The sequence below is a fragment of the Mytilus edulis genome, chromosome 1 (genome assembly GCF_963676685.1).
Source record: "Mytilus edulis chromosome 1, xbMytEdul2.2, whole genome shotgun sequence".
NCBI classification, from domain to species: Eukaryota; Metazoa; Mollusca; class Bivalvia; order Mytilida; family Mytilidae; genus Mytilus; species Mytilus edulis.
In genome coordinates this window covers 10,384,474-10,397,861 of record NC_092344.1, presented here as the reverse complement: position 1 = coordinate 10,397,861, position 13,388 = coordinate 10,384,474, and the positions used below count along the sequence as shown (strand labels likewise).

Genomic DNA, 13,388 nt, shown 5'->3' with positions numbered 1-13,388 from the left:
GAGAAGGAAGAATTACAAAATCTTTCAAACGTTTTGTCCCACAGAATATTTTCATTACAAGGCCAAACATTGCATTGAATAAAAAAGCATCTTCTGCAATGAAGAGATTATTCGTCTGCAATTGCTTTTACTCTCACAACTTTTTCTTAAAGAAATACAACACCCACGTAGTGTTTACATCAGAACAACAGCTTTTGGACCAATATTTAAAAGTAAAAATGCACACCGTAATCGTTTACACACTTATTTTTGATTGTATCAAATTTTAACAGAGATATCAAGAAATGAAGAATTTGTATACAAATCCTTGCAATAATGAAATATTTATAACTTAAAAGAGGGTGGTTATGGGGGAATGACAAATACCGTTAAAATTTCTTGCCAAGTGACGAACTTAACAGTAATTTTTGGTGCATGACGATAAAATATGCAAGATTTTGACGAATCATGTTAATTTTTTTCCAAAAATAACGGTGACAACAATACAACAATTATTTGAGACCTGTATCACGACAAGGATATTTTGACAAATCACCATAAAAATTTTTAAATCGATTTGACGCTAACAGTAGTCGAAAATGGCTGTTTGATGCCTAACAGTAAAGGGCATTACTTAATTTACTACCCTAATATAAGGACCTTCAGGTTTCTATGAGTATATGGAAAGATGGCTTTGTCAGATCATAGATGTCAGATTATATGTGTTTATACGTCATGTGTATTCGTACCCATGTTTAATGGAAATTGTTGTCACAAAATAGTTCTAAATGGAAAAAAATATTCTGGAATATTATTTCCACTGGAATAAGTATTACAGTAAATGTTCCTAACGTAATACATTGTATGGAATATTTATTCCAACACTGAGGAACAGATATTATGACATTATTATAACTTCTGTTAGGCGGTTCAAATATATATGTTAAACAACATTTTGACGTCACAATGTATTAATAGATTTAAAACCCATGATATAAGGATTCTAATCCTTTTATATGAAAACCTTTTTTAGCTCACCTGGCCCAAAGGGCCAAGTGAGCTTTTCCCATCACTTGGCGTCCGTCGTCTGTCGTCCGTCGTCGTCTGGCGTCGTTAACTTTTACAAAAATCTTCTCCTCTGAAACTACTGGGCCAAATTACACCAAACTTGGCCAAAATCATCATTGGGGTATCTAGTTTAAAAAATGTGTCCGGTGACCCGGCCAACCATCCAAGATGGCCGCCATGGCTAAAAATAGAACATAGGGGTAAAATGCAGTTTTTGGCTTATAACTCAAAAACCAAAGCATTTAGAGCAAATCTGACATGGGGTAAACTTGTGTAACAGGTCAAGATCTATCTGCCCTGAAATTTTCAGATAAATCGGATAACCTGTTGTTGGGTTGCTGCCCCTGAATTAGTAATTTTAAGGAAATTTTGCTGTTTTTGGTTATTATCTTGAATATTATTATAGATAGAGATAAACTGTAAACAGCAATAATGTTCAGCAAAGTAATATTTACAAATAAGTCAACATGATCGAAATGGTCAGTTGACCCCTTTAGGAGTTATTGCCCTTTATAGTCAATTTTTAACCATTTTTCGTAAATCTTAGTAATCTTTTACAAAAATCTTCTCCTCTGAAACTACTTGGCCAAATCAATCCAAACTTGGCCACAACCATCTTTGGGGTATGTAGTTTGAAAAATGTGTCCAGTGACCCAGCCATCCAATCAAGATGGCCGCCATGGCTGAAAATAGAACCTTGGGTAAAATGCAGTTTTTGGCTTATAACTCAAAAACCAAAGCATTTAGAGTAAATCTGACAGAGGTAAATTTGTTTATCAGGTCAAGATCTATCTGCCCTGAAATTTTCAGATGAATTGGACAACCCGGTTTCGGGTTGCTGCCCCAGAATAAGTAATTCTAATTAAATTTTGCTGTTTTTTGGTTATTATCTTGAATATTATTATAGATAGAGATAAACTGTAAACAGCAATAATGTTCAGCAAAAAAAGATTTACAAATAAGTCAACATGATCGAAATGGTCAGTTGACCCCTTTAGGAGTTATTGCCCTTAATAGTCAATTTTTAACCATTTTTCGTAAATCTTAGTAATCTTTTACATCTTCTCCTCTGAAACTACTTGGCCAAATTACACCAAACTTGGCCAAAATCATCATTGGGATATCTTGTTTAAAAAATGTGTCCGGTGACCCGGCCAACCATCCAAGATGGCCGCCATGGCTAAAAATAGAACATAGGGGTAAAATGCAGTTTTAGGGTTGTAACTCAAAAACCAAAGCATTTAGAGCAAATCTGACAAGGGGTAAAATTGTGTAACAGGTCAAGATCTATCTATCTATCTTTTTTAACAATTTTCACTAATTTGGTAAATTTTTGAAAATTTTTACAAAATATTTTTCACTGTATCTAAAGGTCCAAGTTTATTATAGATAGAGAAAATTCTAAGTACCAAGAATGTTCAGTAAAGTAAGATCTACAAACACATCACTATCAGCAAAACACAATTTTGTCATGAATCCATCTGTGTCCTTTGTTTAATATGCACATAGACCAAGGCATACCTGTCAACCTGTGACGATGAAAATGCAGGTCATGACCTGCATTGAAGAATCAAATCTCAGGTCATAATGCGTACAAACTTTTTCGAGCTGAATTTCAGTATTTATGGTACATTTTCTTATAATGTATATCAAAGATACCAAAACATCAATGCATGTTCACTTGGTTAAGTCATTTTAAATCTTATTTATTATCATTTCATTACACTTTTAAAGATATTTATAAACTTGTGTATCACAGTCTTATGTCCTTTACTTTTTGTCATCATCTAAAATTTATTTTTCAAGTGTAATTTTTAAATGAGACTACTAGCCTTTAAACATACCATGTAGAGGTATTACAGGTATGAACATTCATCTCTCAATTGACAAGGAAATTAGACTATGATAAAATATAGTAATACAGTTAAAGGAAGTATAAATATAAAAAATAATTTTCAACTTTTTTTTAAAAAATTGTATAAAGGTATAAAAATAATGAAAAGTTATTTTTCAATATGTATTTGAATTTTACATTATTATGATTTTATCTTTTTCACCCATTAAACGTAAATATAAGGAATAATTTTGAATGGTGACAAATAAGAGGAAGTAACTCTTAGTTGAAATCGGCAATGGACATTTGAGCGCATTGACAGGACATTTGAGCGAAAAAAAAAGGACGTTTGAGCGCCAAAGTATAGGACATTTGAGCGCCTAAATTTTAGGACATTTGAGCGAAAATAAGAATAAGCGTAGGACATTTGAGCGAAAACAAGTCTTGGATAGAGAATTGTCTTATTGGCAATCATACCACATTTTCTTACGAATATAGTTCATTAAATGAGGAGTTTACCAACAAAAAGATTAAAACATATTTTAATTGTAAAAAACAAAGCACTAAAAACAAAGCACAGTCATAAAACAGGAGTTTACCAACAAAAAGATTAAAACATCTTTTAATTGTAAACAAAGCACTAAAAACAAAGCACTGTCATAAAACATAAAACTCGGCAACGGCATTATTTACAAGTCTGTTCGGGCTTGGAACTTATATCCCAGGCTTCTGACATAAAAATCCCTCGTAATTTCCTGCTGGCAGTATTTCGAATGCAAATCCCGGAGATTCTGTTCCTTCTCCTTTTCTGTTCGGCTCTGCGGTGCATCAATGTTCAAACTCCGAATTTTTATGTAAGTCACAGATTGCAATTTGATAATAGTGTCAAGGAAAATATAAATTGATGGATGACTGTGATAGAACTGCTCGTTATAATGGGCATGAAATGATTCGGGCCCATTGTTAGTACGTTTTAACGAGGATGGAACTTCGGCCCAGAGATGAGGGGGAAATAACGATTCATCTGTTATATAAGTATCAGTCAGGTAATCTGCAAATTCTATACAAGGCTTGTCGTTAGGTACAACGGCCATAAAATCTTCTACGAAACAGTCGGCTACTTCGTCTGGAGCTAAAAAGGCTATCCCAAAAATCCCTTTAAGCCATTTACTAATGTCTGAATCAAGCTCTTTGTATTGTTGACTAAGTCCAACTTTCTGGATTTTTCGCCACCAGGCTTGGCCTAAGTGAAACCTACAGCATTTGATCTCTATAGACGGGAAAAAATCCTTCATAACTTTCATTACCCGTTCTTCAAAATCGACGTGTACTGCTTTCGGTTGAAGTGTGTGACCTTGATCGGAACATAGCTTGACAATTGAGGAAAAGCAATTCACGTAAATTTCTTCAGACTTTCCAGGAAGTAAGCAGAATACAAGAGGGACATAATTTCCTTTGTTATAGCCATGAATAGTATATAACTGTTTAAAGAACTTTGGGCAATATTTGTAAGTACCATCCATAAAAATTTCCGGCACACTGCATAAACATTCAAGATTGGTTGGACACGTAAGAATAATTATACCAGTTTGTTCATCATTAAACTGCACAAAATTTTCAAATTTATTTGACTGAATATTAATCTTCTTTAATGATTGGTGTGTTTCCTCTCTAGATTTAGGAAGTGCAGGGTGAGATTTACGCCTCTTTCTATATATAGCCTTTGAAACGCTGCCAATGTCTTCAGACTTTAGATTTGCTTCATCCATGTTCTGTAACTCTGTACGGATAATTTTTGAAGGACGTTGAGCAATATCATCATCCGCTTTTCTTTTTGATCGTACCCGCAGCAAGTGACGTTCATTGTCACGATCACTGGTATCATGGTTATGAGTATTTTTCTGTTGAATTATAACGGTTCCGGTACAATCTGTCCTCAGTCTTGCTTTGCAACCTTTTGCCTGAAAAATATTGAAAGGACAAATACAATTGAAGTGTTTAAATGCTTTTTCATTTGCTATTGCAAGACATAAAAATAAGATGTAGTATGAAATGAAATGAAATGAAATTCATAACATGTTTAGAATGGGAACACCACAGACATTTATGTGTTTAGCTTCTAAACATTTTCCTAAACATGTTTAGGCTCTAAGCACAATTTTTACAGTGTATTGTATGAATATTGTAAAGTGCCTAGAAAATCAACCTAACAATGTTATATAGGTTACAGTACGACCTTCAACATGGAGCCTTGATACCTAACCCTATATGTGGTAGCTTATATTCAAATGTGTTAAAAAATTAATCTAAAGGAGGTATAAGATAGACATATAATGATATAGATATAAATCAAAATTAAAAGAAGTTATGGAAGTTGAAGCGTAACAGACGAACAAGTAGTTTACATTAACATTAAATTTGTAAAAAAAGGTACTTACTGTACATCTCCAGGATATTTCTTCTCCTTTTAGTGTTTTGTCCACTCTATATCGGAAACTGTCACAAACAAGGCTTCTTTTTCCCTTATTAGTCTCGGTCAAAATAATATCCATTTTAACACGTACATGTATTATTAGTATTAAGATTTCAAGTGCCAAGGGACATTTCACTTAATAGATATATATATAAGAATTTTAGAACAAAGAAAATTTGCATAGCCAATGAATTATAGTAGAATTGATTGGTAAATAGAGATCAACTTAGGATTTCACTTACATAAACCAGCCAGAACCGGTCGAATTACTCGGGTGTGAAATAAAATAAAAAATATTTATAACTAAATCTTACTTTTTTTTCTTACTTTTAAAAAAAAATCTTAATTCGTGTAAAATTATCAGGGAAAATTTCGCTCAAATGTCCTGTCTGAAAACTCAGGTAAGGTTAATATCCCGGCGCTCAAATGTCCTATGAAGTCGGCGCTCAAATGACCCTATGTGCTTTTTTCTTTTTCGCTCAAATGTCCTATGCCCGTTGAAATATATTTGTAAAACAACAGGGCAATTTATTTACGACCTAAAGCTAAGGTAATTGGTGTTAATCAACAGTGTGTTTGACACCAAAGCTGTCAAGTGAAGCCATGCACTTAATGGGTCACTTAATTTGACAGTTTACATAGCTAAATGAACTGCATGTTCATGGAAGAATTACGAATTTGCCGGTATTTCAAAGGAATATTACTTATGAAAATCAATCTCAAGGCTAAGAAATACGGGTTAAATCGGGTCATTTTCGGAATTTCCGGGTTATTTCAATGACCCCACGGGTGATCCGGGTGATCCCTCAGAATTGTGAAAATCTCGGGTCACACCCGCAGAATCCTGGTCAGTTGACAGGTATGCCAAGGTGAGCGACACAGGCTCTTTAGAGCCTCTAGTTTTGCAGTGTTATAACCCCATTCAAAAGGGGACCAGTGATATGTTGGATCCAATTGACTTCCAAATATAAGTGAATATCATATATTTTGCATTTTCCTGTACATTTGTGTTGTTGGCTCTACCTCAACATCAATTTGGCAATTTACATCATTTACATAGAGTTTAACTTTGCATGAAATAGCTGGTATGGAAAAAAGCATGTTTTGATACATAAATGTGACATTTTTATTCAATTTTGAATGTTGTAACTGATTTTTTATTTTTTTTAGACATTAAAAAATAAAGGATGTGTGACAGAAGATCAGATCAAGGAAGTTTTGAGTGAGGTATTGTTATCAGTAATATATAAATGAATTTTGTAACAAAAGAAGAGAGCTTAGAAATCTAACAATTAAAATTTAAAAAAACACCATCTGCTATCAGCTGACATCATTACAATGCTTGTTTGAATGATTTAAATAATTTTTTAATGAAAATCAAAATGATTTTTTCCTAGACAGTTAAAACATTTATCTATATATCCAAGGCTATCATACATACTACGGTAAGTGTTTGTAGAAATGCAACACTTCATATTGATTATTCCAAGCCCCCTTTGGTTTCTTTTATTACTTAAAAAACTACAATGTTCTTTCAAGGCATTCCACAGGTGTAACAGTTTGGTCTTGTATCAACTTTCTTTACGGTCCAGAATCTTGAGATTAGTCCATTAAGGGGTCAAAATCAGTATTAAACAAATTCCAAGATAAAGTTATAGTATAAATTCATTAATTTAAAAAAAATAATCTTTGCTGTACTCACAGGGGTTCATTTTGGTGGGAATTTGCAGTTGGAAGTTGAAATTTGTTTTTTTTAAAGTGGAATTTTATAACATTAATATGGTCTAAAATTCCTAAGATAAATACAGAGTTGCATTTCTATCGGCACTCTATATATATGTCAAGCATTTTAATCCTCATATTGAATCATGAGAATAATAATGTTCATTAGAGTCAATATTTTATGCACCACCTACTAGTGTAAAATGATTTTAATTCTGTGCATCTGTTTTTTTGATCATTCCTGTTTTTAATTAAGTTGAAATCCAATCAAATTGAAACATAGTACACATGTTCCCTATGATATGATCTCTCTAATTTTAATGCCAAATTAGAGTTTTGATCCCAATTTCACAATTCCACTGAACATAGAAAATAAATAAATAATAGTGTGAGCAGGACATCTGTGTACTATTGACACATTCTTGTTATTGCATGCCTTTAATCATGGCTGTATAAAAACTATACACTGCTACCTTCTCAGATTAATAAATTTATAATTGATCTCTCAACAATAATGTTTAGACAGTATTCTTTACTGTTTGCTCTTGTAGGTTAAGAAAGAATTGCATAGAAGAGAAACTCTTGGTCAAGCTTACTTGGAAAGAAGGAAACTTATACAAGAAAAATATATTCCCAAGCATCCTCAGATATTTAAGTTAAAGGTATGAGATATATTTGGAATTGCTATTTAAAATTGTCAAAATTTCTGCTTCAATGAATTCTTCCACAATATTTTTTTTACTGTTGAAACATGTTTTCTTTTACAAGGTGTGTTCATAAAGAGGAAATTTTGATTGTTATTGGTATTTGATATACTGTTGCATAAGAAACTATACATTTCATCCAGAGTATGTGTTTCAGTGCTTTGATTTGTAAAGTAACATGTATTCTACATAAGAAGGAGCAAAAGTATTAAGAATAGGAAATTTAACAGATGTTTAGAAGTTTAAAGATAGAGAAACCTATAGACATCTAGGGGTCAATATAATTATGATCTGTAGACTAGACTATAAAATTTGTTTTACACAATTCATTTACTTTTAGTTTAAACCTAAAATTGTGAATGCAAATCAATGTTTTTAATTATGAATAAACTTCTCCAATTCTTTTTGAATTCAAAGGTTTTACTGTTTATATGTAAGTGTACTTTCAATCTGTAGTGTAATATTTCCATAATATGAAATACACTAGTGTATTCCTTCTTCATTCTAGTTTTTTTTTTTCCATTGAAAAGATTCACTGCTACATATGTTCCATATTATTAATTAAATCATTATTTTCTAGGAAGAATTTTTATCTCAAGATTTTATCAGCTTAGTGAAGTTTTGTAAGGAATCCCAAACTACTTGTCCTGATGTTATTGAAAAGATCCAGAATGGACCAGGTGAGAACAAAATGCTTTGCAGAATTTATGGAGTATAACTTTATTTTTTTTTAGATATTTTACTTGGATGATAAGGAGTGCATGACATGATAAGGTAAACATGGTATATATTGATAAATCACAATTTTTATTTTTTTTAATTTTTTTATTTCAAAAAATTAAAACATATATACATAACATACATGTAAGATATATATACAATGTCATCATTATAATACATCATAATTGGTAACAATTGCAATTTTAAAGTTCAGTGGCAAATTTTTCATGCATATTCAGGAAGATCATGTTTACAGATAATGAGACTATATCTCATATAAAAAGGATTCATTTCATCACATAATTTAATTCCTTAGGTTTAAAGCTGGTAGTCTCTCTCTTTCACCTTTACTACCAAGTATGTGTATTGCTTACAAGTTTTTACATATAACATGTATGATTTTAGCTGAGAAATGTTATACATTACCTGTCTTTACTGAAGAATACTGTAAACTTATGATGGAAGAACTTGAGCATTTTGAAGACAGTGATTGTCCAAAAGCCAGACCAAACACCATGAATAACTATGGGGTAACTGTAATTATAATACGAATTTTATAAAAATTATAGATCTATGAAGGGAATAATTTGTTTTAAAATATATCTATCTTGTAAGCACAAGACCTATTGAAACCTATTTGGGTTGCAGTCTTGTAATTGACTGCTCCATAGGCTTACATGCAAAACAGCTGATCTTTGAAAAAGGATCCACTTTCCTGGATTGATATCCCCAAAAAAATGCAAGATATTTTTTACATCTATATATATGTTTAATTCAGCATAAACCTATAATCAAACAAAAAAAATCAGAAAAAAATGGACTATTTTGTTTCCTTCCATGTTTTGACATGCACCGGAAACTGGAGTTGTAATACAAAACTGGTAACTATAATTGTTTGATGGTTTGGTGATAAAAAATTTAAGGGGAGATAATCAAAACTAAATTGCTAAAATCTGGTAGGGGAAACATTTGTCATCACTAATATTCTCTGACAGTGAAAATATTGGAATTGGATGTTTCTTTTCTTTTAAACACATTTGAATTAAGTTTTTCATACATTCAAAAATTTCAAATGTTAAAATGTGTATTTATTTGTTTGAATCATTTACAAAAATTTAAAAAAAAATGACTTAGTGCAATGCCAAGATACAGTTATTGACAGATTGTAGAACCTTGACTGTGCATATGTATAAAAAAATGATGTTAAGTTTGATTAATTTTACTGTTAACAAACTCAATATATACCAATGAAAACAATATTCCAAAATCTCCTTAGGCAGATAAAAAAAAGTCTGAGTTTCCGGTAACCTGACCGACCCTGTTTTTTAGCCCAGACCCTAATTTAAAAAAAAACAACACATGCTTCTGTTAATCGACATAATAATTTATCTAAACTTGCTTCTTCTGGCACAGAAAGCCAGTAAAACATTTTATTAATGTCAAAAGGTATTCCAAATAGGTTAAAATCCAAGAAATTTGCACAGCAGGTGCTTCAAAAACATTGCAAATGGCCGACTTCTGGTATTTGAAACTAATTACAGACTTGGACTTGGGGAAAACCATGATAATTTTCTGGATTTCGTTTACAATGTCAAAAAAAAAAAAAAAAAAAAAAGTATTCCGACCTTCCGACCCTATTTTTCAAAATGATGTTACCGGAAACACAGATTTTTTTTTTTAGGCCTTAGTGTTGAATTGGTAAACTTTTAGAATGAATTTATTTTAAAAGATTGATAAGTTTACCTGGATGGTATCTAAATTTTCTGGTTTATGATTACCTAATCATGTGAGGTTTTTTAAAGCAATAAACACTCATTTGGTAAATTATGGGGAAAAAATCTTTACAAAGTGCATTATAATTACAAAAATTGTCATTAAAACAGCCATCCAACAGCATATAGCTACCAAAAATTGAAAAGCTATTGGATACTATAAAGACTTACATCATAAAAGACATATCGTAAACTATATTTATAGGTCAATGAGTTAATAGCTACCATGTATACATCATTTGCCCATTGATTGTGAAATCAACTTTTACCTTAATATTTTCTTAATTTGATTAAAATCTAGTAAAATGTGTTTTTTTGAATAGCTACTATTGAATGAAATTGGATTTGATGAAGAGTTTTTGATACCATTACGAGAAAAGTATCTTCAACCAATAACAGCTCATCTGTTTCCTGAATGTGGTGGTGATGACCTTGACTCTCACAAAGCATTTGTTGTCAAGTACAAGATGGGAGAAGACCTTGACCTCAATTTTCACTATGACAATGCTGAAGTCACAATTAATGTTGCACTAGGCAAGGATTTTACTGGTGGTGACCTATATTTTGGTGACATGAGAACAAAACACAATGCTCAATCACAATACAAAGACTATCAACATATAAGATATACAGGGTTATTACACAGAGGGCAACATATGCATGGGGCTAAACCAATACAATCTGGAGAACGCTATAATCTGATTATTTGGATGAGGTCCTCAAAAATAAGAAATAAATTATGTCCAATGTGTGACAATGAACCAGAACTTGTTGAAACTGTAGGCTTTGGTGATGGTTTCACAAAACAGGAAGAAGTTATTAATATTTGTGCAATATGACCTTTACTTAGTTAAACATTATGCAATTATGGATGAAATGGTGCTAGGATTGATGGTTATATGATTAATGACATACACCTTATCGCTAATCTTGGCTGAACCGGCCGCTGGACTTTTTGACGCATACAACAATCACTTTTCCATTGTGGCGTTAGATATTTTGTATTATGACGTCAAAATTTTACGGGAACCTGTGTGATATCCAGGAATGGCAGACAAATAGCGATAAGGTGTATTATCAATTGGTGTTGTTAATTTGGACCATAGTGTATTTATCTGATCGAATTAAAAACTAATTTAAAAAGTTAAAATCTACAAAGAAAAATTATAAATATTTTCCTGGAAATGCACTTGTTTTTATATTTGTGACATTCCTAAATTGAAAACTTCAATTTTAATTAGTGATTTGGCCAAGTGAGGTAATTTTCACAAATGTATTCAATGCAGAAGTTATTTGTATTCAAGATTTATTATTGTATGTTTCATTCAATAATTTATATTCATTGGTTAAACCTAATTAATTAATTATCTAAAGTTTTGTATTTTATTCTTGTCAAAGTTTAATTTAAAAATTGTGACATTGTAATTTAAGAATTGTGGTACATGATGATATAGCTGATTGTATGGCCTTAAAAATATAAATCATTACCCTCTGGGATTAATTATTAAAAGATTCTAATTTAAATATACATTTTGAGCTAGATGCAATGTTTCAAAAATATCATGGTCCTCCAGCAAAGCAAATTTCAATTAATAATATAGAAATCTTTTTCACAGTTTTGAGATAAATTATTGCACAACTCTGGCATGGTAAATCACAAAGTGGAGACTATCTTCACCTCATATTTTTTTTTTCAGGGAGCATAATGAATCCCAGTTTTCCTTTACATTTTTCTTCAAATTATTAACTTTGATGAGTTTGTTATTTAGAAACTACCACCTAGTAAAATTTAGGGGTACTTTTAACAGTGATGTATTTTAAGTCAGTATTCTTACACGATTTGTTTGTAATGAATTAATGTTATATTTGTTTTAAATGTCTACATGATGCTGACAAATCTCAATATTATCAATTATCTGTGATATTTTCTGGTGATTTTGTATGCTAAATATTTTGAATAAAAATTCTGATGTATTAACACTCTTATGCACATTTTTGTCTTGCCTGTGGCAAAATGTAGTAACTGCTATCCAGCAGCATCAGCATAGACTATTTGTAAAAAGTTTTAACTTTCAGAAAGTAGAACTAGATGTTTCATACTTTGAATGCAGATGCCTATTTTATGAAGTTTTTGTCTAATATGTTCTTTGTCCTTGACCTCATTTTCATGGTTCAGTAACTAAATGAAAAGTCTCCTCCATTGACCAAATTTGCCGAAACAGACGTTTGGATTGCTTTTCTGACAGTGGCGTCATCAATAGTTACGTTTTCTGCTTAAGTTAGTTGAAAAGAACTACTTGTGATAGATCATTGAAATATAATGTGAAGTTGCATTATTATCAGTGCATATAAATTTGACGACTATTTTGAGCCCCTGCCCCTAAATCATGTCCCAGTGACTTTGAATTAACAAACAATTTTCAATGGTCCATATCTTTTCTACAGGGCTACCCGGGTTATAAATAAATGCTAATTAATCGTTGTAGTTCCTGTCAATATAATACTTCCATGTTATGAGTAATGGCCATTATGGGACAACTATATTTGGTTATGGGATCTTTGCAAGGTCTACATGTCCGTCAGACATAGTTTACCTAACCTTAACCTCATGTTATGGATCTGGGATCAAGGTCAAGATTTTGTGATCTAGTCTGTATTAAGGTTCTATAAGCAATAAGTTAATCATATTTTGTGTATGGAATGGTTGTAAGGTGTACATGTCTGTCAGACTGGCAGCTACCATTCAATCTTTACCTAATTTTTTTTGATTCAGTGGTCAATTTTAATTCTGAGATTCCACCCATTTCTAAGTCTAACTAAATATATTTTATGTATGGAATGATAGTGGGGTGAACACGTCTCAAATTTCATCTGACCGTGACCTCATTTTCATGGTTAAGTGGTTGTTAATTTCTCAAGGTTTTGTCAGTTTATCCAAAACTATCTACATAAGGTCAACCATATTTAGTGTTTTGAATGATTGAAAGGTGTACATGTCTGTCTGGCAGGGTTTATATGACCTAGGCCTTGTTTTGGTTCATTGGTCAATGTTCAGTATGAGTAATTAGGTCTGTTTCTTAGATACTATTAGAAATAGGCTAACTGTATATGATGTA

At 31.7% G+C, this 13,388-nt stretch overlaps 1 protein-coding gene across 1 annotated transcript; it reads left to right on the top strand.

The window, feature by feature from the left end:
- Positions 1–61: 61 nt before the first annotated feature.
- On the top strand, positions 62–12,205 carry LOC139523645 (2-oxoglutarate and iron-dependent oxygenase domain-containing protein 2-like). The gene is made up of 6 exons (XM_071317813.1): positions 62–212; positions 6,525–6,581; positions 7,628–7,738; positions 8,361–8,460; positions 8,906–9,030; positions 10,596–12,205. The coding sequence occupies exons 1-6, from the start codon at positions 99–101 to the stop codon at positions 11,109–11,111; spliced, it is 1,023 nt and encodes a 340-aa protein (XP_071173914.1). The 5' UTR covers positions 62–98; the 3' UTR covers positions 11,112–12,205.
- The last annotated feature ends 1,183 nt before the right edge of the window (positions 12,206–13,388 follow it).